Source organism: Schistocerca americana, chromosome 1 (genome assembly GCF_021461395.2).
Source record: "Schistocerca americana isolate TAMUIC-IGC-003095 chromosome 1, iqSchAmer2.1, whole genome shotgun sequence".
Taxonomy (NCBI): Eukaryota; Metazoa; Arthropoda; class Insecta; order Orthoptera; family Acrididae; genus Schistocerca; species Schistocerca americana.
Genome location: NC_060119.1, coordinates 376313529 through 376340203, shown reverse-complemented (window position 1 = coordinate 376340203; position 26675 = coordinate 376313529). Strand labels below are relative to the sequence as shown.

The following is a 26675-nucleotide window of genomic DNA, read 5'->3' as shown; positions in this document are numbered from 1 at the left end:
GCGCCAAAGACTGCGCCAAAGATTATTATTCCGCCGCCTCCGCTGGTGCAGTAGTAGCTGAGAGGATGTCGAGGGCAGTTGTTGTTCTGTTGGGCGAGAGAGTAGATGCTGTTCGGTTGGTGTAATGTATAGATGGAAGAAGTTGCAAATGCCACAGTGTATTTGAGAAAGGAGATGGGCTTTTGATTTATGATGCTGGTGTAATGGAAAATTTTCGTCAATATATAATGAGGTAAAAAGGTATTACTTTTTCTTTAATGACAATGCCTCTTGCTCCCAGGTACAGTCAGCGAAGCATCTGGCTCCTGTTCATTTATTAGACTTTTAATTCTGGTTTCTATGTGCAATTGTAGTATTTCTGGTTTTTCAATTAGTTCATTGTAAATGGTGTTTAAAATATTTTGTCGTATTGAGGAAGAACCGAGCCAGATACATGTACGTTGAGTCACACTACCACACAGAACAGTTAGACTTGTGCTTTGTTGTTTCGTAGCTTTTATAGTTGCAGGGGAGTTAATTAATCAATTGTGTTAATGGAAATTCCTTGTCATTCTTTATTTTTATTTTATGCAGTCAGATTGTGTGCTAATACTAGTCAGGGCCAACCGGTTACGAGACCTCGTAACCGCTCACACAGCTACTAAAGTTATTGCACTTATTCTTTTAATTAAGCCCCCATGCAACTGTTAATCGATGGTACTATTGTGATGTGTGGCGACGCCTGCGAGAAAATGTGGGAAGGGAACCGCCTGAAATGTGGCGAGACAATTCAATGCTCTTGCATCACGATAGTGCACCCACACATTCATTCCTTTTGGTCCTTGACTGCTGCACGAAAACGAAATCACTGTGCTGCCTCATCCCCCGTACTCTCCAGAACTGGCCCATCTGGACTTTTTTTATTTCCAAAGTTGAAAACCCCGTTGAAAGGACGAAGATTAGCAACGATAAACGAGATGAAAGAAAATTCGAAGACGGCGCCCTGCGCGATCCTGCAAGAGCGTACCAAGACTGTTTCCGGAAGTGGAAACGACGCTGGGAGCGGTGTATCAACTGTGGAGGAGATTATCTCGAAGGAGACTATGCACGATAGGTAAAAGGTAAGCGTAGAAAAATTTTGTGAACAAATTTCCGTTATTTTTTTAACAGAACTCGTAGATGGTGCACTGACTTTTTAACTGCTCTAGTCACTTGTGGCTCCGGGTTACGGATAACTGTTCACGAGAGTTCCTGTTTGGTACTAATTACCCAAAAGTCCATCCATTGTTACACTGAACTTCTTAGGCATGTTCTCACGTCAACTTATTTCTTATTTGACGGAAAATATTATGAACAAAGCGATGGCTGGCTGTGTGTAGTCCACTAATGTCTGTCGTGGCGAACCTACAATACATGGAATACTAGAATCCGCCAAATTCAAGTCAACATGTTTTACCGATACGTGAACTACAAGTTTGTGGTGTGGCCACATGGAATTAAAAAGTCAAAAAGTTCTTGGAACATAATAACTCATAATATGAAATTGACGCCGAAACACGAGAGATTCGTAAGGCCGCAAAAATCCACGCACATTGTTCTCTATTTGCACGCCTCGAGCCCTCACCATCCGTCACAAAGAAATTCCATCCTGAATATTCTGATCCACAAAGCTCCAATGCTGTCAGCCAAGGAAAGATTCTCCGAAGTATTACTGCTCCCACGAACAGTGTTCTCAAGAAATGGGCACTCAGATCGACAAATTAAGAGGTAGCAGCGCAACACCAACAGTACTTTACATCAGTAAATCTAGCCGAGAAAACCTGAGAGAAGAGTACATTACTTATAAAGTAATAAAAACTCCCGAGTATCCTACATCATTTAAAAAATAATTATGACAAGTACATGCTAAATATGTCTTACTATTCAGCTTTTTGAGATATTATCTTAGTCAGAGACAGGACTGCACGTCTCTCACTTGGTCACATTCACATCAGTTCTTCACATTATCAGTTTACGGAAGCTCCTTAACGTTTTAATAACATTTCATAAGAATCGTGTATTGCAGTTCTTTTTATTTTTCCACGTTTCGGTTGGAATTGATGATCGTGAAGAACACGGATATTTAGAAACATTTTCATACAATAAGAGTAAAAAGAAGCACTAATTGCTTAATATACAAGGGGTCCCAATTCTTCAGAGTCAAAATTGGATAGATGCTGAAGGATCTTAAACTGAGAACTTTGATACAAAGAACTAATGGTCAGAATTGATTACTTAGTTTTCTAATGGCATAAACAACTTATGTCTTATAGCAACGAATTAAGCTCACAGTGACTATTAAAAGGGACTTCCGGCGTTAAAACATAATCCATTGATATAACAGACCGCAGAGTTCATGAACATTTGTCCCCATTGCTTGGTAGTCACGTCCTGTGTTTCGTACGTCACACTCTCCGGCCGACGTCCACCGCGCAGAGAAGCTAAACGCAGGCGTGTGACCGGCGTATCCATGAAAAATACACTGGTCAAAACAATTAGGGGATCAGTTGAGATATCTAGATTCTGTAGTATTGCCATCAGAAGAATGAGCTAAAATGGTTCGACGTCTTTCTGTCCGTTGTACGGAGTGGAGACAACAAATTTACGGTCACTGAGATAGTGGTAATAACGGAAAGTTGCTGCAGAGGGGTTTGGTGTTGACTTGTGTTTACTCTGCCAAGCGAATTACATAAGCAGTTGGGTTCAGATAGTGTAGTGAGCAGGTAGTGCAATGCAACAACAACGTTACTTACCCGAATTGTATGGAGAGCCATAGGACGTTTGGAAGGGGGCAGACACAGAGGAAGGTGGCTGCAGCTATTGGAGTGTCCGACAGTGTAATTTCCAGGATCTGGACGCGATTTCAGACGACAGAAATCATTAAAAGAAGGCAAAGTCAAGGTCGCCCATGAGTAACATCAGCAAGAGATGACCGTTATCCCCAGTTAGCAGCCCGTCGAGACAGGAGGCCGAATGCAACTCAGGTGCAACGCACCCTCCAGGCAGCAACAGGACGAACAATATCAACACAAACAGTCCAAAATCATCTTCGGGAATGTACCTCTACGCACGCAGTTCTATGGTGTGTGTCCCATTGAAACCATGGCACCGTTTAACCCGCAGAAACTGGGCGGAGGAACATCAGGATTGGAGTCGTAACGCATGGCGCCAGGTGCTGTTCACAGATGAGTCAAGATTTTGTGTTCAGCCGGACAATCGTAGTTCCCTCATCTGGAGAGAACGTGGAACTCGGAAGAGTCCTGCTTATGTGCAGGAAACATCAACATAACATGGTAGTGAACGAATGGTGTGGGCAGGCGTCAGTATTGGCGGACGCACGGACCTCTATGCCGTTCAGAATGGCGCTTTGACTGCTCAGAGGTATAGAGACGAGATCCTTCCACCTTTTATTGTACCCTACGCTGGTGCCGTAGGAGACGGGTTCCTTCTGGTGGGCGATAACGCTCGTCCTCACAGAGCGGCACTGGTGGACAATATGCTTGAAGCTGAGGGAAGAAGCTGAGGGGATTGAACGAATGGAGTGGCCAGCTTGTTCACCGAAATCCCGACTGAGCATATCTGGGATGCACTTGTCAGACACATTGCAGTCAGATCGGCACCACCCACAACGGTTGCAGAGCTGGATATTGCGCTCATGGAAGAATGGCCAAATATCCCTCAAGAGCTGATTGATAACCTCGTACTGCCCATGCCACGCAGGTTAGCAACTGTACTGGCGTACGAGATGATCACACACCATATTAGAGGGCAACGAGAATGACTGTTTCACTGTTATAGTAGCCGCATGGTGCCTCGTTCTACACAAACGCCATGTAAACCTCAAGTAAAGAGTTGAGATAGGAAAATATCGTAGCCGGCCGGGTGGCCGAACGGTTCTAGGAGCTACAGTCTGGAACCGCGCGACCGCTTCGGTCGCAGATTCGAATCCTGCCTCGGGCCTGGATGTGTGTAATGTCTTTAGGTTTGTTAGGTTTAAGTAGTTCTAAGTTCTATGGGACTGATGACCTTAGAAGTTAAGTCCCATAGTGCTCAGAGCCATTTTGAAAATATCCTACTGTATCACACAAATTACAATTGTAACCGATATCTGAATAAAATACGTTACCATATGCCTATTCTGTATGATATCTTACCTGAACCCCTAATTGTGGTGAGCAGTGTAGTTTTGTATCTATCAGAAACCATGACAAATGCCTCACAGCTGACCGCCTCAGTGGACTTATATTCATCTTTGCTGTGTCTGTTACTGATGCAGAAGGTGACTGTACCATAGTCGCTACGTCGCGAGTGCACAGTTCTAGAATCTGTAATGTAACCTAATAGGCCAGTCGACGAAGACCAAAAAAGAGTGAACGGGGGAAAAAATTCGTGTAGTTGCAATTTTTTACTCAGTGGTAGGGAAGAGTGTCGTGAACAACATGCTAAAAATCCCCCCATCTATCGGGTGTGAGCATTCTTGTGGAGGTACGTTTAAATGACACCTTTTTACGTTTTTCTTCAATAACTAGATAAACCGCGTCTTCTAGCGAAAATGTTTCTCAGTACAAAATTAAATTACATTAAATTTCCTACAAGAAATGCCCTATTCTTTTTTTCTCTAGAACTAATAGTTTCTGCGTAGCAGGGCATGGAAAAACGTCAAATTTTTAAAAATACTGTTTTAATGGCATAAAAATAATGTTTATTGTTAAACGAAGCAGGTTAAGCCCAAATCATACATGACTGTACCATATCTAAGTAGAATAAAGCAATATTGAGGGATAAATTGCGTTCTGAATAAGTGACCGGTGGCAGCGGAAGGGAGCGTGGGTGGAGGGAAGAAATGTGAGGGAAGGCATGTCGCTAGAATGAGGTCACTTACATACTTTGCGTCTGCAAAACGAAGAACGAGCAAGTGAGTCCCCACTCTCTCTACACCACTACGTCGCAGGAAACAACTATACGCTGTTTCACAATCATACCGACCCTTCCGCAACGCGCTTTTCAGGTGACGCATTGGACAGACACACCTGGAGAGTGTTTATCTTCCACAAAATGCGTTGTGCGCAGACACGTCTGGGAAGTGTTTATTTTCCACAAAATGCATCTACACTAAATGGAATACAGATATTAGTTACTAATAAAACAACACAAACGAAGACAATCTACGGAAATCTTCGCACACCGCCTTGCGCTGGTAGCTGGAAACTTGTTTGTTAGTCGTCCTGTACGACTGTTGTGGCTTTCTTCTGGGAACGGTCAGTTCCAGCACCACGAGAACTGCTCGCTCTTCAGTTTACACGCATGATAATCGACTATATCCTCCCCAGCATTTCCTGTCTAGTCCTCTTATGCGTGTAGGCAAAATAACTTCACTGTGCTCATGTTTAAATAATGAAATGATTTTCAGTTTATTGAATGAGTAATTATATGCTGTAATTAAGACCGTTTTATGTATATAAATGTTTAACCTGTGAGAAGGACGTTGTCAGTGACCTACACAATGTTGCCGAGAAAGGAATAGGTGGATTGGTAAATACCAATTATTTGAGAAAAGATGGGGAAGCTGATAATTTCAGGAACAAAAAGACACGATGTTGTTCATGCACCTTTCAGAAAAGTCTATTAAAATATTTCAGAGAAAGGCTGTTTCAGGCGAACAGCTTTCACCGTCAGCTGGTGTCAAACGTTTGCTTTCAGCTGAAGCGATATTTGATTTTAAAAGTAGCTGTCTACTTTGTGCGGAAGCTATTGATAATGAATTCTCTGATAAACCGAAGAAAAATCCCAAAAACGGCGGCGAAATGTGTAGTGTTCGATCCTTCAGTTGCGACAATAAGGAATTAGTTCATGCAGAAGAGAGGAAGGATGCATGGAGAGATACCATCCGAAGACGTATCTGCTCTGTTGGGGAGACAGGTATATTCGCTGCAGACGCAAGAAATGACGAGGATTGCTATAAAAAGTTTTTATAATCTCAGCAACTAAATCTAAAAAAACTGGACCCCCTATGGATGAAGGGATTAATGTATCAGCGGAACATATATTTAATTAAACAGAGGGGAAAGACGCCTTAGACGAGTTATTGGAGAAGTTTCGAGAATATTACCCTGTATAAGGACAATCAAGGACAGAGTGAAATGTATGGGGACGGTTTTGTTTTCAGCACACGGTGTGGCTGCCGATTATCGGGCATTACACGTTCCATGGCTTGTGGCATGTGCTATGGTACTTGAACGAACGGTGCACCGTTACTCAGTCTGCAAGATGATGACACAATAGTTGAGTTTTGAAATGTACTCATTCAAGAAAAAAAATAACTAATTTATATTTTGTAACTCTTCAGGCTTTCCCGGCGATCTAATGACATCTTGGGTTGTCGGGTGTTCTGCCGGATATCAGCGTCGTACTTGCACGATATTTCGGTCACGTAGCTCGAGACCTTCATCAGGTGCGACCTGAGACTGTTCCTCGAGTGGACCTGGTCCAGTATTTATGCCTATGGACTTCCCCCTCCACCAACGGCTGCAGGCGCTTCCTCTGTGGTCCGCGCCCATTCCCTGTGACCTGCTGGAGCGTTGCTGCTCCGTTTTCCGTCCGCTGCGGTTCTAGGTGTTCCCTCTGCGGTCCGCGCCCACCAAACCCGCTCCTGGGGGTTTCATCTACGGTCTGGGGTACCAGGCGTTCCCCCTGCGGTCCGCGCCCGCTCACCACGACCTGTTGGAGCGTTGCCGCTCCGTTTTTCATCTGCTGCGGTTCTGGATGTTCCCTCTGCGGTCCGCGCCCACCAGTCCCACTTCTGGGTGTTCCATCTTCGGTCTGGTGCTCCTGGCAGTCCGTCAGGGGCTCGTTTACCATCTCCATGTCTCTGGTTCTTCTGTTTGTGTAGTGTTGCAGCTGGCCCCGTTGCTCCTTTAACAATTCCAGAGCCGGATCCCAGGCTCTGCTTAGCTGGTACCCTGTGTCACGATTCATAAGGTCGTCAGCCATTTTAATCTCAATCGATTCTCTTATGACACTGTCCCAAAATCTGGGTGTTTGTGCTAGAATCTAAATTTTGTTTTATTTCTAAGTTCAATGGGCATTAAACATTAATCTTTTACCATTAAATCACTATTTTTAATAATTTGCGATTTTTTTCATCCTCTGCAACGCATAAACTGTTAGTTCTAGAGAGAAAACTGGACCTCTTTTGTAGGAAATTTACTGTAGTTTAATTCTGCACCGGGATATTTTCGGTAGAAGCCGCGGTTTACGAGTTATTCTAGAAAAACGTAAAAAAAGTGTCGTTTAAACGCGCCGCTCCCCAGCTGTCACATCCCGCAGATGAAGATCTTTAGCATGTTGTTCACGATGCTTTGTTGACCGAGCGCGGTGGCGCAGTGGTTGCACAGTGAACTCGCATTCGGGAGGACGATGGTTCAAACCCGCGTCCGGCCATCCTGATTTAGATGTTCCGTGATTTCCCTAAAATCGCTCCAGGCAAAAATGACGGGATGGATCCTTCCATAATCCGATGGGACCGATGACCTCGCTGTTTGGTCCCCTCCCCAAATCATCAACCTACAAAGATTTGTGACAACACGAATTTTTTCCCCTAATTTTTCTTCGTTGACTGGACGATAAGGTAATGTTACAATACTAGTTCAGGACGAAGTAGTGTACTTTTACTGTACTATACTTTCCATTCCCCAATTATGTAATCGTAATTTAGTTTTGGGCGTTACATGATGTGTTGTTATGATCAATTATTAGCTTCTATATGCTCTGCATGTGCTTAATTTTGTATTAATCATTAGCTGTACTTCTATGTAATATGATGTTGACGGTTTGGTGCGTACAGGTGCACTTTATGTGTTTGAGACACTGACCATATCATATTGGAGCAATGGTGTCATTGTGTGACGAACTGCGTGAAAATACTAAAATTAGAACGGCAGCACGCGAAACGGAGCATGCACGTACACTGAAAAAACGTTCAGGAAGAACTTGGCATATCGCGTCAAGATCTTAAAATTATATGTCTTCATGTCTAACAGTTCACTTGAAAATGGTCCTTATTTGATAAAAAAAATATTTTTTTGAAGAAACGATATTCGAAGTTTCAGCAACAGCCTCATGAAGTCCCGAATCGTTGGAATGATCTTCTGACGACTCTTCATCTTTGCCTCTTTTAGCACCTTTCATTCGCTGTCTACCTTGCCTCTCCAAATCATTCTTTCTCTTAGCTTCCTCTTTCTGTCTTTGTTGATTAATGACATCTCACTGATCATTTATTTCTAAGAGCACATGACGGTGAACTGTATTTCGTTTGTTGTGTGTGGTGTAGCATCATATACTGCAAACTGTAGAATGCAATACACTCTGCTACAGATCTTGAACATTTAATGGATTATGTCCAAAAGGACGAAAACCTAGGTTCAGAGCATAATTATTTACATAACCACTGTCTACTAAAGGCTATCATTGGCATTATAAATCTAATTTTCCGAAATCTGTTTTACACTTCCTTATTGAAGAAATGTTTTCATAGTCGTACTCAGAAACAGAATGAGTGCGAACAATGTGATTTGAACCAGAATTCTGCTCTTTAGATCCATGAGGCTTCTTTGCACTGGATGTCGGAGGTGATGTCTCCTCGGACACAGCATTGTTTGCGTTGCCGCGAGAAACTGTAATTATTCTCTTAGTTGTGCACCTACCTGGACGTTTCATCTTTTTAAAAAACGTGCACTGAATAGCACGTAAGCATCTGTGAGAACATGCTGCACGAATATATCAGCTGTAGGTTTCCTGAAAAGTCTGAATGACAGATTTGTTACGAGAATATGCAGCTATAAACTTGCCCTAGGACCTGTTGGGAAAATAAATACAAAACATCTAGAACTAAATTAAATGCAAAACACATAGTCATGGTAAAAAGGAAAGTCTCTATTATTTTAGTATACAAAAAACGACAACTACGTTGTTTGAAGATCCGAGTCTCCTTAAACGCTCCTTAAGAAAGTAACATGTAAGGTTTAAGGTGATAGAAAACTTACAAAGCACATATTTTTTCTGCAGCTCCTTTGACTGTAGTGTTATTCACCGCAAACACATCGTAAAGGCAGAGACAAAAACGTCCGGTTTACTTTCTCGACGGAAGAGGTACACACAGCCACCACTGAATCACGACAGTGACTGGCAAAATTGCCGCAACACAAGTGTGCGGTCCTGTTTCTGTTTGTATGACAAAGCACTCCCAGACCTCATGAGTCATAGCTCCGTGTCAGAATCTTGTACCCTGTAATGATGCAGGAAATCAAGATTTAATAACAAGTGAAGCTAGCACTTTAAACATTAATATTTTTAGCCAGAATCTGTCAAAATTATTCCTTCATCTCTGTCACTTACGCCACACACAGGTTTACCCAACACTATAATGGCACAGGAACTTTCCATTTACAGTAGTAGTAATGAGGAAAGTACTTGTTAAGGAGATATTACTACATACACTCCTGGAAATTGAAATAAGAACACCGTGAATTCATTGTCCCAGGAAGGGGAAACTTTATTGACACATTCCTGGGGTCAGATACATCACATGATCACACTGACAGAACCACAGGCACATAGACACAGGCAACAGAGCATGCACAATGTCGGCACTAGTACAGTGTATATCCACCTTTTGCAGCAATGCAGGCTGCTATTCTCCCATGGAGACGATCGTAGAGATGCTGGATGTAGTCCTGTGGAACGGCTTGCCATGCCATTTCCACCTGGCGCCTCAGTTGGACCAGCGTTCGTGCTGGACGTGCAGACCGCGTGAGACGACGCTTCATCCAGTCCCAAACATGCTCAATGGGGGACAGATCCAGAGATCTTGCTGGCCAGGGTAGTTGACTTACACCTTCGAGAGCACGTTGGGTGGCACGGGATACATGCGGACGTGCATTGTCCTGTTGGAACAGCAAGTTCCCTTGCCGGTCTAGGAATGGTAGAACGATGGGTTCGATGACGGTTTGGATGTACCGTGCACTATTCAGTGTCCCCTCGACGATCACCAGTGGTGTACGGCCAGTGTAGGAGATCGCTCCCCGCACCATGATGCCGGGTGTTGGCCCTGTGTGCCTCGGTCGTATGCAGTCCTGATTGTGGCGCTCACCTGCACGGCGCCAAACACGCATACGACCATCATTGGCACCAAGGCAGAAGCGACTCTCATCGCTGAAGACGACACGTCTCCATTCGTCCCTCCATTCACGCCTGTCGCGACACCACTGGAGGCGGGCTGCACGATGTTGGGGCGTGAGCGGAAGACGGCCTAACGGTGTGCGGGACCGTAGCCCAGCTTCATGGAGACGGTTGCGAATGGTCCTCGCCGATACCCCAGGAGCAACAGTGTCCCTAATTTGCTGGGAAGTGGCGGTGCGGTCCCCTACGGCACTGCGTAGGATCCTACGGTCTCGGCGTGCATCCGTGCGTCGCTGCGGTCCGGTCCCAGGTCGACGGGCACGTGCACCTTCCGCCGACCACTGGCGACAACATCGATGTACTGTGGAGACCTCACGCCCCACGTGTTGAGCAATTCGGCGGTACGTCCACCCGGCCTCCCGCATGCCCACTATACGCCCTCGCTCAAAGTCCGTCAACTGCACATACGGTTCACGTCCACGCTGTCGCGGCATGCTACCAGTGTTAAAGACTGCGATGGAGCTCCGTATGCCACGGCAAACTGGCTGACACTGACGGCGGCGGTGCACAAATGCTGCGCAGCTAGCGCCATTCGACGGCCAACACCGCGGTTCCTGGTGTGTCCGCTGTGCCGTGCGTGTGATCATTGCTTGTACAGCCCTCTCGCAGTGTCCGGAGCAAGTATGGTGGGTCTGACACACCGGTGTCAATGTGTTCTTTTTTCCATTTCCAGGAGTGTATGATAAATACACGAAATATTGTATTTGAAGTAAATGGCTTCATTTATAAGCATATTTTATTATGTTTTATTTTATTTTATTTTTTTGTACCTCGTGAAGTCTGACACTTTTGAACTTACGTCCTGGAAATTTCGTTCACATACTGTAACGAAGTGCTGCAGCAGCGCTAGTATCTAACACCGAAATAGATGACAGAATGTCATCAATGTGTTCAACTATTAGAAAACCCTAAGAAAATATATGGTTGCTATGTACTAACAGTTGGTTCAGTTTCCGTATATTGCGTTGGCGATGTTAAGGACCACCGGCTTTTTGTTTTTTTAAATGTGGTACCTTGATATTTTCTGTATTTTGGTTCCCCAGACCAACGACATATTCATGTACGGTATTACTCCCGACAAAACTCTACCATCTGATGAGCAATATGTATGAGACAGGCGAAATACCCTCAGACTTCAACAAGAATATAATAATTCCAATCCCAAAGAAATCAGAGGTTGACAGATGTGAAAATTACCGAACTATCAGTTTAATAAGCCACGGCTGCAAAATACTAACACGAATTCTTTACAGACGAATGGAAAAAATTGGTAGAAGCCGACCTCGGGGAAGATCAGTTTGGATTCCGTAGAAATGTTGGAACACGTGAGGCAATACTGACCCTACGACTTATCTTAGAAGCTAGATTAAGGAAAGGCAAACCTACGTTTCTAGCATTTGTAACTTAGAGAAAGCTTTTGACAATGTTGACTGGAATACTCTCTTTAAAATGCTGAAGGTGGCAGGGGTAAAATACAGGGAGCGAATGGCCTTTTACAATTTGTACAGAAATCAGATGGCGTTTGTAAGAGTTGAGGGGCATGAAAGGGAAGCAGTGGTTGGGAAGGGAGTGAGACAGGGTTGTAGCCTCTCCCCGACGCTATTCAATCTGTATATTGAGCAAGCAGTAAAGGAAACAAAAGAAAAATTCGAAGAAGAAATTAAAATCCATGGAGAAGAAATTAAAACTTTGAGGTTCGCCGATGACATTGTAATTCTGTCAGAGAGAGCAAAGGACCTGTAAGAGCAGTTGAACGGAATGGACAGTGTCTTGAAAGGAGGATATAAGATGAACATCAACAGAAGCAAAACGAGGATAATGGAATGTAGTCGAATTAAATGAGGTGACGCTGAAGGCATTAGATTAGGAAATGAGACGCTTAAAGTAGTATAGTAGTTTTGCTATTTGGGGAGCAAAATAACTGATGACGGTCGAAGTAGAGAGGATATAAAATGTAGACTGGCAATGGCAAGGAAACCGTTTCTGAAGAAGAGAAATTTGTTAACATCGAGTATAGATTTAACTGTCAGGAAGTCTTTTCTGAAAGTATTTGTATGGAGTGTAGCCATGTATGGAAGTGAAACGTGGACGATAAATAGTTTAGACAAAAAGAGAATATAAGTTTTCGAAATGTGGTGCTACAGAAGGATGCTGAAGATTAGATGGGTAGATCACATAACTAATGAGGAAGTACTGAATAGAATTGAGGAGAAGAGAAATTTGTGGCCCAAGTTGACTAAAAGAAGGGATCGATTGGTAGGACATATTCTGAGGCATAAAGGGATCACCAATTTAGTATTGGAGGGCAGCGCAGAGGGTAAAAGTCGTAGAGGGAGACCAAGAGATGAATACACTAAACAGATTCAGAAGGATGTAGGTTGCAGTAGGTACTGGGAGATGAAGAAGCTTGCACAGGATAGAGTAGCATGGAGAGCGGCATCAAACCAGTCTCTTGACAAAAGACCACAACAACAACAACATTACTTGTGTTGTTATAACAGGTATAACTGACTTCTTCTGATGTCCGTATAAAAAACCTATGGTTGTATACTCATCGTTGCACCAGTAGATTTGTTGCGTTATTTGCTGATACTAAACTTGTTTTCCCAGTTCGTTAGTAGGTGGCTATACAGGGTGAAAAGTATTTAAACCGACAGACCTTGTAAGGTTGTAGGGGACATCAAAACAAATATTTTTCCCTAATGTCATTTTTTCCTATGAGGATTATTTAAACCGGTGGGGGGCCGTATTACGGTATTTAGTTGTTAGAGGCCGTATTACGCTCTTTAGTTGTTAGAGGACGTATTACGATCTTCGGTTGTTAGAGGGCGTATTACGCTCTTCAGTTGTAGGCAACTTCTGTCCACCAGTGCAGTAGTGCATTGTCTCTGTTTACTAATGGAGGATACACCTGGAGTGAGTACACTGATATGGTTGGTGCGTACTACGTAGCGCACCCCAACGGACGAGCTGCACAGCGGGTTTATCAACAACAGTATCCTAATCGCCGTATCCCGCATCATACGACCTTTGCTGCTGTGTACCAACGCCAGCGTGAGACCGGGTCATTTAGCAGATTACCTGGACAGGGACGCTGTCAGTTGGTAAGAACCCTGCAGTTTGAGGAAGCTGTCCTGCAGCATGTGGAGCGGGATCCTTCAATCAGCACTCGTGCAATAGCGCATAACATGGGGACGAAACAGACGAATGTAAGAACAGTCCTTCGAGAGCAGTTGTTACGTCCATTTCACTTACAGCGTGTCCACAACCTGGAACAAGTTGATTATCCACCCAGAGCACAGTTTTCGCAGTGGTACCTAGAACAGTGTGAAATGTATCCTACATTTCCATCCTCTGTGTTTTTTACCGATGAAGCAACGTTCGGGCGTGATGGAGTCTCCAACATGCACAATTCGCATGTTTGGAGTGAGGATAACCCACATGCCACAGTTACTAGCGCTTATCAAGTGCGGTTCTTCGTTAATGTGTGGGCTGGTGTCGTTGGGGACTGTTTAATTGGGCCGTATCTGCTACCTAGGCCATTAAATGGCAGGCACTATTACAATTTTCTCGCCAGAGGATTGCCAGAATTGCTGGAAGACGTCTGCTCCCTACAATATAACGCATGTGGTTCCAACATGACGGGGCGCTGGCACATTTCAGTCATCGTGTGCGTCGATTCCTGGGCCGACGGTTCCCAGAGACATGGATTGGCAGAAGAGGTCCTGTACCATGGCCTGCTCGATCCCCAGATATGTCCCCTCTGGACTTTTTTGTGTGGGGAGAGATGCACAACCTTTTTTCCGCAACCCCTGTTTCATCAGAAGAGAATCTGGTTGCACGGATAGTAGCAGCAGAGGGAACAATTCAGGATACTCTGGGGTTTTTTGTGTCTGACAGAACATGATCCGACGGTGTAACCTTTGTTTATGTGTCAATGGAGGCATTTTTGAAAATCTACTTTAATTGAAATTGAGTTGTGTTAATATGTTGTCTCTTGGTCATAAAAAAATGGAAAAGTGTTTGTTGGTTTAATTAATTTGCCGCTAGAGAAATCTTCCTCTACTGGTTTAAATACTCCTCATAGGAAAAAATGACATTAGGGAAAAATATTTGTTTTGATGTCCCCTACAACCTCTTAAGGTTTGTCGGTTTAAATACTTTTCACCCTGTATAGCTCAAGAATTCCAGGCAATCAGGATGTGCTAAGGCTATGGCTTCTCTGAGTCCTGCTTTCTGCACATGTGGGGCTGTTTGTGCGGTATTTCTTAACTTCTAATTGTTTTATTGCATACGCTTAGAATGTTGTCTGCAGATAGTTCTATTTACAAGGCAGAAAGTAGGACTAGAGTCACAATTCTTGTCATCGTCAAGAGCAACAGTGATGAACTATAGCTCGGGTAGGCCAAGAACGAGCACGGGTGTCAGCTTCAACTTTTTCAAAGGAAACACTCCAATTCGCCGTAAGTGATTTACAGAAAAGACTCACTTGGACGCTCAGGCCTGGAATTCTTAACACTGCAAGTCACTGTGCAGTACACGGTGGAGCGGTGGCAGGCGGGTGAGGGGAGGCTGTGGCGGAGGATTTACTATCAGTATTAGTAACTTTCTTTCTGTCCTGCTCTGTCCTGCTTAGGGGTGGAGGTTGGTACGACTGTATGTTTCGATACGTACTATTATAATCCGTTCATCATAAGAATAAACCTGATGTAAACAAACACAAAAACGATGATTGGTCAGAAGCCTTAGCACACGTACACTGGTGTTGTTAAGTTCTTGGAAGTAGGTCCTACTTATGTATTAGATATATTTTTACTAAGTTGTGTAAAATGAAACTTTAAGATATTCAAATGCACTAACAGCCATCAACGTTTTTCTTAATCACGCTTAAGCTACGTAGTTTTCATTTCAAAAATCGTGTACAGTCACAGCCGCTAAAGCGTTGTGCTCTGATTGTCGCGCTGTTAATGCACAGAATAAAAATAGCTGAACCTTCTTTCTGTTCCCTATTGAAACACGCCTGTGGAACACGGTTAATAAGTGCCGAGAAATAGGTTGTTCTTACTGTTTTCCATAAATTTACGGAGATAATTGCCTTTTAAGTTTTTCCAGTGTTGTATTTAAAGCAGTTGATAAATTACCTCGTATTAAATGTGTATCGCAGTTGGTAGCGTAATGGGATGCGCACGAAATACGGTTATTCGTCCGTTGATTCAAATCTCCCCAATATCAATTGTTTTTCTCGTCATTTTGAAATACCTACATCTCTTTATTGTAAAACTCATAATCATTTTTATGAATAATGCACGTCTTCTTGTTTCTAATTACATATTGGACGCGAAATTCCTGTTTCCTTTTCAAATACAAATTCTTAATTATGGATGTTTTATGAAAGACTGTTCATAAAAGTTATTAAAAATAAGAAAACATAACGATTTAATTTTTAAGACAGAAATGAAAAACCAAATCGTCTTTATTTGCAGTACGTCCATCGTTTTATACCACAGGGGTAGGTAAGTATCGAAGAAACATGAAAAACAGTCTTTTTCACGTCATCGAGCACATCATACAAATGCTACATTTTTACATTTGCTACCGTACCATTACAATATGTACCCAACAGAACTGATCTGGAGCAAGGTTGCGGGATTTGGCCCAGGAAGTAACAAGACTGTTAAGCTGTCTGGAACTAACGCACCTAGCTTTTTCACACGTCACTGCCGAACGCTGGCGGGCTATAGAACGGCTCGTCATAACAGAAGAAGAGAAAATGCAGCGCCTGGTTGGCTTCGTGGATTCTGTTGTGATAGGCTCGTTATCAACGTAGCAGGTGACACTTCCAGAACCGAAATGTATTTCTCCGAGCCGGATGAGGAAGGAGCTAAGAGATTACCAGACGACTGACTGTAAGTAATACCTTCAGTGGCTTCAATATTTAACTATACGGTGAAATCCTTCAATACTCTCTTACATTACACACAGCTTATGCAGAAAAACTACCCTGTGGTTAAGTCAAGAATTTTCATCGTTCTTGTTTTTAATTACAATAGAACGTTAGCAAAAACGATAACGTGTTGCGGTTTTCGTCTAGCCGTCTAAGGAGCGTGTTGTGGGAGATCTGCAGTGTATTATTTCATTCTGCTTAAAAATTAAATGACATTCGAAGCTGTATTGCTCCTCTGCTCGTCCCTTTTTTCGTGAGAAGTGCAGCTGGTCACGTCACTGCAGGCTAGCTCTACCAGTTGACCGGCCAGTCCTGCCCAAGTTAAATGCGCTGGTAAAGCTGTTGTCCCGTATTATCGCTAAGTCGATGTGCGCGTAACGCACAGCACAAAACGTACCCTAATTATCGTACTTGACAGTACTCAAGAAAGCTTGGCTGCAGTCCCGCGTGAAACGGAAATCCAATGAGGTTCCAGCAAACGCGGAAGAACACATAGTGCAATATTTACATCAGGTTTATTCTTATGATGAACGGATATAGCCGGATTATTAATTTTTGTGGCGTCGGAACTAGATTACAATGAAGACAACTGATTTGTTATGGTATTCCTGAAATACTGGCTAAACTTACTCAACAGTATTTCGCAAGAACGACGTCAGTTTTCTTCCAAAGATAGGCGGTGAAGTAAGCTAAGAATCGCCACGACACTTTCGTATCTATGGCTCCATTAATGTAGGTTCACTGAAAGCTATTGTATAGTGCATGAAGGAAAGTGCCTTGTACCACTACAAGCCATTCCTTTTCCTGTTCGACTCAGAAATGGAGTGTGGGAAAAACAACAATCTATACACCTCCATACGTGCCCTAATTCGACTTTTCTTCTCTTTGCAGTCCTTTCGCGGAACGTACTGTCTTAAGACACAAAACCTGGCCGCAGGCTGACCGCCATAGACTGAATCCTTCATTTAAAGTGCAAATATTGCTGGCCGCCCCTCAGAATTCTAAGCCCGGCAATCTGCACTCTGCACGTCTAGCGATGCGTTACAGTGCCGTATCTGCTGGCGATCTAGTGCTAAACGATACTCAATGTAGACACAAAGTAGCGAGTCCGAGTCAACTCATTCCTTTATTTTGTTAATCACACTTCTGCCGTCTGCTAACTGTATCAGTCTGATGGAGTCTCAAAGATAATTTGCATCACTTTCTAAACCAACAGTAACAGCAAAACCTTCTGAAAGAGAATGTGGATGCGTCAATATCAGAACAACTACGCTTGAAAGTTGCCCGACAGTGCCCACCCGCCATTAGTTGCTTGACGCTAGCCGCCATTTGTCATGGCGATCATGTACTTCGAATGTTTCTGAGTTCGCGTTGTTAGCATAAAATGGTTTCTTATTTTATTGTTATTTTCCATACGCAATAACTGCAACGACACGTGCGGTCACACAAGACGCTTAGGCTGCTGTGAATGTGTGTTTACCGTGCGTAATTTTCTTATTTGAAGTTCTAGTATTTATCATGCAATTACATATTGGATTTTGCATCCTTCAGTCATACTAAAGTAGTTTAAATGTTCGGATTTAAAGACGTCAAATCAGGTTTGAAGAACAGTTTCATCTGAAAACTAATTAGCTTGGCGGTTTTTCGATAAGGAATGCAGAAGCTGAACATTTAAGGGCCCAAGATCATTTGAGTAAGACCGTGAGCCATGATACTCCAAGCAGACTCTCGGATAGTTTTCTTTGGGAAACCAGCAGAGTGTGTCCTTGTGTAGTAGCAACAATTGGATCGGTTTTATTGGTTTTTTTTTTCTTTATACTGCAAGCGAAAGGTGTCTTAGTTGTCAGAACAATGTCAGTTGTGATGGAAATTCTCCTTCAGAGGAGTTCGTAGTGCAAACTTGGGAACTTGTGGTAAGTTCCTATGGGACGAGACTGCTGAGGTCATCGGTCCCCAGGCTTACACACTATTTAATCTAACTTAAACTAACTTGCGCTAAGGACAACACGCACATCCATGACCGAGAGACGACTCGAACCTCCAACGGGGGGAGCCGCGCGAACCGTGGCAAGACGCTTGAGACCGCATGGCTACACCGCGCGGCAGTTCGTAGTGCAGTCCGTGCCACTACATAAAAAAATGTTATCTGTTCAGATTGCTCTTTGCACGAGGAGGATCAGCCATTAATTCCTTCTTAAGAAGATAACTCATGAACACTAACAATGCTGGATAGGAATGCTGAAAGAACGAAATGTTGACGCTCAAGCAAAAATATGGTAAGTCACATCTTTGATCTTTGCTGTTTTGAATTAGAGCGTGCAGTACTCATACATCCAACCTCGCAAGCTGGCCTGTTGAGTGCAAATGTTGCAGTTCATCAGATATGTCAGTTATCGAGGGTAACTGAATGTGGAAAGTCATTCATGCCAGAACTATCTTAAACAAGAAAATCCTTTTCTAACCTGATTTGTTTGATAATATTCGCCCCAAACGTGGTATAAGCGTTTCAAACTGCTCCCGCTGCCTGCCCCTCTCCATGAAACCCAAAGTGAGCAATGTCTTGCACCAATGTTTGACATGTTTTGCAGTTGTAACTCTCTTTTATAACACTTAACACTTTCGCTGCGGCATCGGTGCACGCGCCCAACTCTCCAGTGCGGCCCGGCACCGTGCGAGTGCGGACCAGTAAAGCTTGAGTGCGGGCCGGTAACACTCTGAAAGAGCAGGTAACACTCTGAAACGGCAGGCACCGCTCAGAGACGACGCTCCAGAGCACACCTGAGCTATAGGCTGACGTCAAGATGTTGTAAGATCTGTACGATCATGTTCTATACTGACTTAATGATGACACCTGAGATGCATTACTTCAAATAAGCTTCGACTGTATTGTGGTCATGTGTTAAAGTCTGCCGGCCGTGGTGGCCGAGCGGTTCTAGGCGCTTCGGTCCGGAACCGCGCGACCGCTACGGTCGCAGGTTCGAATCCTGCCTCGGGCATGGATGTGTGTGGTGTCCTTAGGTTAGTTAGGTTTACGTAGTTCTAAGCTCTAGGGGACTGGTATCCTCAGATATTAAGTCCCATAGTGCTCAGAGCCATTTTTTCGTTAAAGTCTGTTCGCTGTCTGACACCTATAGGGGCCACAGGCGTCATTCAAATGTTCGTGATTTGTTGATAATGTAACAAATGATACAATTCAAACAGCAACAAATCCACAGCATTCAGGAAAAATTTGGATTCCAGAACTCAAATTCTTATGAAGGAAAAAAAGGAAAAAGGAAACTGGATTCATTTGAAATTATATTTACTTCAAATGCGCATTTTTAAGATTGACTCTGATAGAGTCCCCCATCACTTCAATTACGGTGCTATTAGAACAAATTTAGCACAACAAATTCTTTCGCAAAAAACTGAAGTGAACGCTTTACAACGCAATAAGAAATAAGTCGACTTACTTTTCACGTCATAAAAAGAAACCATCCAATGTCAAAAGAAATAAAAGAAGTTGTCTTTGATAATCGGAGTTTCCCCGATGTTATCACGTTTTTGCTACTTATGGGAAATTATACAGCAGTTCAACGAGTATCCAGGTTTGTCTGGGCAGGTTGTACACTCGTATGGTGTATCAGTGCGCTTGCCTTGTTCCGTGCACTTCTTACACCGCTTCCTCATTACTTGCTTCTTCACTGCAGTAGCTTCCCGCTTTTGCACAACGTGTGTTTGTTTGTTATTTTCCTTGCTCATATTTCGTGGAGCGTCCATTGGTGGAAGGAAGCACTTTATAATGTTCATTCTGTAATCGTACAACGTCATTTTATTTCCTGAGTATTTGTTGTACAGATATAGAGAATTAAAACTAGCATGTCAATGACATGAAAGAATAGTTTTTTCGGGCAGCGGATAGTCTTTCGTTCACATAAATAATACGATAACATCTGATCTTGTTTGTCAGTCCCAGAAATACGCACATTGTACCTAATAATAGGCAAAGGTTTCGTGACTATTTGCTGGCGCGCATTCGTCACTTGCTCCATAACATTTAGGTGTTCTGTGGAAATGTAGGAAACCTCTCGTCGATCCTTCCATTTTCCAATCATAACTCCATTAGAATACCGCGCAACTGTCTCTCCTCGCCCAAGTTTTGCCGATACAACGTCTTCGGGGGGGTATGTTTCCTATCTAATTTCAGAGTACCTGTGGAAAGTGTTTTTAGGTTCAACAGAGTTGTAGCTGAATGAAAACTGTTATAATAATTGTCTAAGTAAATGTGATGACCAACATGCAGCTTTTCTGCCATCAAATGCAAAACGACATTTTCAGCGTGACCTTTTCCCCCCATATCCTTACTACTTACCGTGTACACAGCGCACTTATTTATGAAACCGTCTGGATTGTTGAGTATGTACATCTTAACGACATGTTTATTACGTTTGCTTTTTATGTATTGTCTAAATGACAATCTTCCCCTCCAAAGAATCATTGATTCATCTATCGATAAATCTCTTCCCAGGTAATACTCTTGAGACATTCTAGTGTTAAAATAATCCAATATACGTCGTATCTTATATAAACGATCGCCTGGTTTTGGGTTTCCTAGAAGTGGATTTTTTGCAAAATGCTGAGAGCGTAATATGATCAAATACCGGTATCTGCTTATACTCGTCGCTATTCCTCTATTCTCAAACAGCGTTTTTTTCCAGTATTCTTGTAATCGCGGATATTTAACGTTACCCATATGTAACGAAACACCCAGGAAAACTAGTAATTCACCAATACTTAGAGGTTTCCATTTACAGACCCTAGATCCCTCTTTTGTATTTTCGCTCGGCAATATGTTGACTGCGTTATCGTTCGTTTCGTCAACTACAAGTTGCAACAATTCGTCTGTTACCAATAATCTGAAGAAATCCATAGGAGAATTGCCATCAGGATGAATTTGCCAAACTTCTTCCTTCGTAAATGGGTGATACTTCATATTATGTGATTCTTTATGCCAGAACTCACCTGGATTATCTCCGTGTGACAGGTCGGGCTCTTTTTCGCCGTCGATTTCCACACAGTCGTCGTGATCCATATCGTCAGATTTGGAACTGTCACGAAACAGATTCGAAAGCTGTGCTTCCACGCTGTCATCACTCTGCAATTCTTCTGCAACCTCTAAATGACAATCGCCGTGGTATGCGTCGTCCTCACTACACAGAAAATCACGTCAGCCGCAGCGAAAGTGTTAAACAACTTTCATATCACTGCGGTGTGCGAAATCCAATACGTAAACGCACGACAAATAATAGTAATTGAAATATGAAAATGACACTTGATAAAAACACTCATAGCGACTTAAGCGTCTTGCGTAGCCTATTCTGTGTTCATTCAGTTTATCAGAGTTATTGCACGCGAAAAATAAAATTACAATAAGAAACCATTTTATGCCAGCAGGACGAAATCAAACACTACCGCATCGTACATTGTTGCCAATTTGTCCAACTTTCCGGACTCGGAATTCTAAGGCACCTTAGGTGGACGGCTCAAGCGTGCCACGCCACGCCACGCCACGACGTGAAGGATTGGACAGGATGTCAACGCTTTGTTTTCCATTGTGGTGTTCACACCGGCAGCCGGGCCATAACAGAATGGTGAGAGCCGCGCCCGGCAGCGCCGGCAATAAGTCAGAATGCTTAAGTAAGGGGGGCTATAATTAAACTTTTGCTACCGATGTAAAACGAGTGATCGTAGGACAATAAAACTTAGTGGAAATATTTGTAAGGAAATGTGGAAGAGAAGTAACGAATAAACTATTGAAGGAAACACATTTTAATTTCCACATTAGAGAGTAACATTTGTTTCCTACGTACTACGTTTACGTTGCAGGTTATATACGTTGCTCAATGTGAAGATTATCTGCATCCACGACTGCCTGGATCTGCACTAAAGATAACATTTCGCACTTGTACGCAGCAATTTTCGAATGGGGCACCATGGAATGTTGAGCTGTCGTGACACAGATCGTGCACTGGCTGAAGATCGCCCATTGCGTCTCGCATTCTCAGTTATGGCGATAGTAACTTCTACAACAATTTGTGGGGAAACTAGCCGTCGGCGCTTCCCAGGAGCAGTTCCCAAACCGCCAGTTAATTCGAACTTCCGAATCGTGTTCTTCAGCTCCGTTGCGGAAAGAGAATCCCTAAATGCACCGAGAGTCCCGAAGAGAAGGGGCACTATTGGGGTTGTTTTATAAAACAGCCCTCCTCACCATTTTCAGACTCATATTGGCTGTCTGCATCTGTAATGATCACTGATGCTTGTGTTTGAACCCTATGTCGCCGTACCAGTAACGGCGCCTAACGGCAAGTCATGACACTAACACTACTAACAACGCAAAACCCGCAGCACACACTCTGAACATCATTCCTATAAAGTTGGGTTTCTACATGGTAAATAGTTTTCCGTCTACACTGGCTCAAGTAGCGAATGTTTAATTATAACCACGCTGTATTTGCAGCGTAAGCCGGTGGCCAATGGAACTACGATTCAGTGCCTGCAGTAAACGTGCCAGACGTTTTCTGTCAGTTTTTATCAGAAGTTCAGTGCACGAAATCCTTTTTTTTCTTTTAAAGAAGTTCCTTCACATTTTCCAGTCAGTGAGGAAAAATTACAGATACTGTAATGATACAAAGTTCCTTAGTTCATCTACATTTACTTACTATATCTGTTTTCATACTGAGCCGTGGCGCCATTGAGGTAGCAGACTGTTCTGTCTGGCGCCACTGGCTCAGGTGAAGTATCGACTATCCCTCTTGCGGCCCCATTGCCGATCGTATGTGTGGGTTGTGTCCTTCGAAGGTCTTTGCTTGCCGATATATACAGGGTTATTACAAATGATTGAAGCGATTTCACAGCTCTACAATAACTTTATTATTTGAGATATTTTCACAATGCTTTGCACACACATACAAAAACTCAAAAAGTTTTTTTAGGCATTCACGAATGTTCGATATGTGCCCCTTTAGTGATTCGGCAGACATCAAGCCGATAATCAAGTTCCTCCCACACTCGGCGCAGCGTGTCCCCATCAATGAGTTCGAAAGCATCGTTGATGCGAGCTCGCAGTTCTGGCACGTTTCTTGGTAGAGGAGGTTTAAACACTGAATCTTTCACATAACCCCACAGAAAGAAATCACATGGGGTTAAGTCGGGAGAGCGTGAGGCCATGACATGAATTGCTGATCATAATCTCCACCACGACCGATCCATCGGTTTTCCAATCTCCTGTTTAAGAAATGCCGAACATCATGATGGAAGTGCGGTGGAGCACCATCCTGTTGAAAGATGAAGTCGGCGCTGTCGGTCTCCAGTTGTGGCATGAGCCAATTTTCCAGCATGCCCAGATACACGTGTCCTGTATAATGTTCTTTTTGCAGAAGGAAAAGGGGCCGTAAACTTTAAACCGTGAGATTGCACAAAACACGTTAACTTTTGGTGAACTGCGAATTTGCTGCACGAATGCGTGAGAATTCTCTACCGCCCAGATTTGCACATTGTGTCTGTTCACTTCACCATTAAGAAAAAATGTTGCTTCATCACTGAAAACAAGTTTCGCACTGAACGCATCCTCTTCCGTGAGCTGTTGCAACCGCGCCGAAAATTCAAGGCGTTTGACTTTGTCATCGGGTGTCAGGACTCGTAGCAATTGTGAACGGTAAGGCTTCTGCTTTAGCCTTTTCCGTAAGATTTTCCAAACCGTCGGCTGTGGTACGTTTAGCTGCCTGCTTGCTTTATTCGTCGACTTCCACGGGCTACGCGTGAAACTTGCCCGCACGCGTTCAACCGTTTCTTCGCTCACTGCAGGCCGACCCGTTGGCTTCCCCTTACAGAGGCATCCAGAAGCTTTAAACTGCGCATACCATCGCCGACTGGAGTTAGCAGTTGGTGGATCTTTGTTGAACTTCGTCCGGAAGTGTCGTTGCACTGTTATGACTGACTGATGTGAGTGCATTTCAAGCACGACATACGCTTTTACGGCTCCTGTCGCCATTTTGCCTCACTGCGCTCTCGAGCGCTCTGGCGGCAGAAACCAGAAGTGCGGCTTCAGCCAAACAAAACTTTATGAGTTTTTCTACGTATCTGTAGTGTATCGTGACCATATGTCAACGAATGGAGCTATAGTGAATTTATGAAATCGCTTCAATCATTTGTAATAGCCCTGTATTCGGAGTTCGCTGGCCCGTGAGGAAGGCACGAAGTTTGGAGATTGGTGGTGGCGTCGCCACAAGAAGTAGTCGTGAGGTCCGAGCTGCCGAAGCCACGAGCTGCGCAAGGAGGATCTGCGCAGAGCGAAGATACCGGAGTACTTCACCGGGTTCAGCGCCGGCTACAAGCGGCAGGCCGACATCCCGCCGGCTGGTTGGCAACATTCGTGTCGGACGACCGCTCGTGGCCTGGCTGTCCTCTTCTACCTGGCTTTCATCGGCACCACTCAGTAGCCGCTGCGACGGGTCGTGAATCCATGGAACTGCTTGCTGATAAAGGGGAGTAACATTCTGCAACCCTCGTGGTGATTTGTGTCATCCTCCACCTGCCCTCCTTATTATTTTCTGGTTTGTACCCGACCCTCAGAGTTTTACTCGCTCGGCTGTTTGGTCATAAATATAGGCAGTAACATTGTACTAAGACACTAGTTATCGTTTGAAAATTTGTCCTGCTATTATATTGTCTTTCCTTTCTGGGCTGTACCCCATCATTAATGTTCTAATTAATCAGTTTTTGGTCGTAAATACAGCCGGAACAATTGTACTAAGGCACAGGTTGCCGTCAGAAGAAAGAGGGGCCTTATGGTTAGATTTAGCTGCTAACCGGTTCACTTCTTTGACTATAATTGTATTTCTCAGTCATTAGTTATAATCTGAACAACCTGTTGTACTAAGCTATTCGTTTCTGTGTTTGAAAGACCGGCTCATTATTGGTGTATTTTAGCTGGATCTTGTAGTTCCGCCGAGTGAATTCTCTTGTAATAAGTGTTCACAAGTAAAGTTTTAAGACGTTCCTTCAGAGCGGTCTTAATAACTGACAATCAGTTTAACTTTTAAAATATTAAAAGCCAACTGTCTCGAGGGTTTTAGTCAAAATAAAATTGCCAGTAGGGACTTGTTGCCGATTGAAATTAAGAGTTGGTTACTTTGAAGTAAACCTTATCATTGTCATATTGTTTGCTAATCTGTTTAACCTTTAAGCACAGGTGCGCATCTTAACCCTGAACCTTTCGACATACAACTTTCAAATCAAAGGTTAAGTCATCTGTTTTGTATAATTGAATCACTCTTGTCATCAATGGTGCTTATATAGTTTTCATGTGTTGCAGAAGGGCATTTAATAAGACAGACTGTGTCCAGCGCGGTAGTAAACTCCGCTGTTTCACCAGATAATGGGCGGGCTGCAGGTCCGGCCGTTTTGTAATCACTGCCATATTGGTTGCTGTTTTACAATACAGCATTTCAGATTTATTTTGCAAAGATTAAAAGCTTATTCAACTTAAGTTTTAAGGTAAAAAATTTTTGCAAATTTGTTCATTTTGTTAAAGAAAATTTTATGGTTAAATGTTTCGATTATCTGTGAAACACAGTTGATATATATTATTAAACAGGTTGTATGAAAGGAAAGTTATATTGGTGGGTCCTCCCTTCCACGTTTTCCTTAATTCCAGCAAGTACCACGTATCACATACATCTGTAACAACAGGAAACTAACGAGTCATATTATCTTACTCCCTTTTAGCATTCTTCAAAATAAAAAGTTGAAATCGAAGTGGAACTCCTTAGAGACAGTTGCAGAGAAGAATTAAAAAAATAAAAAAGAAGAAAAACCTTGGCAAAATGAGTTCAGGTGATGCAGAGAAAATTCTATTGAAATGCAGTTACACTCGGCATGGTTTCATCGCATGAATTTCGTAAAAGATGTTTTAATTCCAAGAGCTGTGCACAGTTTCTGTCAGTGGAAACAGAACCAGTGATACAAATGATATTATCTCAAGCTCAAAATGGTTCAAAGGGCTCTGAGCACTATGGGACTTAACAGCTGAGGTCATCAGTCCCCTAGAACTTAGAACTACTTAAACCTAACTAACCTAAGGACATCACACACATCCATGCCCGAGGCAGGATTAGAACCTGCGACCGTAGCGGTCGCGCGGTTCCAGACTGAAGCGCCTAGAACCGCTCGGCCACTCCGGCCGCATTATCTCAAGTATTTTTGCCTGTCACCCTGTCTGGATCACAAGATGAAGAATATCGTTAGAGAGGTCGTCATTGTCTCCAGTCGGCGAGCCATTGACACTGCCACGCACCACATCACAAAAAAAGAAAGGAACTAGTGAGAAAAATACGGAGAATTTTGCAGCTTGTAAAGGACAAAATACCTCTGATGAAGGCACAGAAAGATATTACCGAACATGGTGACGTTAATTACTTCCTGGTGTGTCTCAGCAGTC

General features: G+C 43.3%; 1 protein-coding gene across 1 annotated transcript in view; it reads right to left on the bottom strand.

Annotated features, from left to right (window-relative positions):
- Window positions 1–21269, bottom strand: part of LOC124551771 — a 236086-nt gene extending 214817 nt beyond the window's left edge. The window contains exons 1-2 of the mRNA XM_047126470.1: window positions 21200–21269; window positions 9512–9515 (exon numbers count right to left, since the gene is read on the bottom strand). Of these exons, the coding sequence (XP_046982426.1) occupies window positions 9512–9515; window positions 21200–21269 (74 nt within the window). The remainder of the gene's footprint in view (window positions 1–9511; window positions 9516–21199) is intronic.
- Between the last annotated feature and the right edge of the window lie 5406 nt (window positions 21270–26675).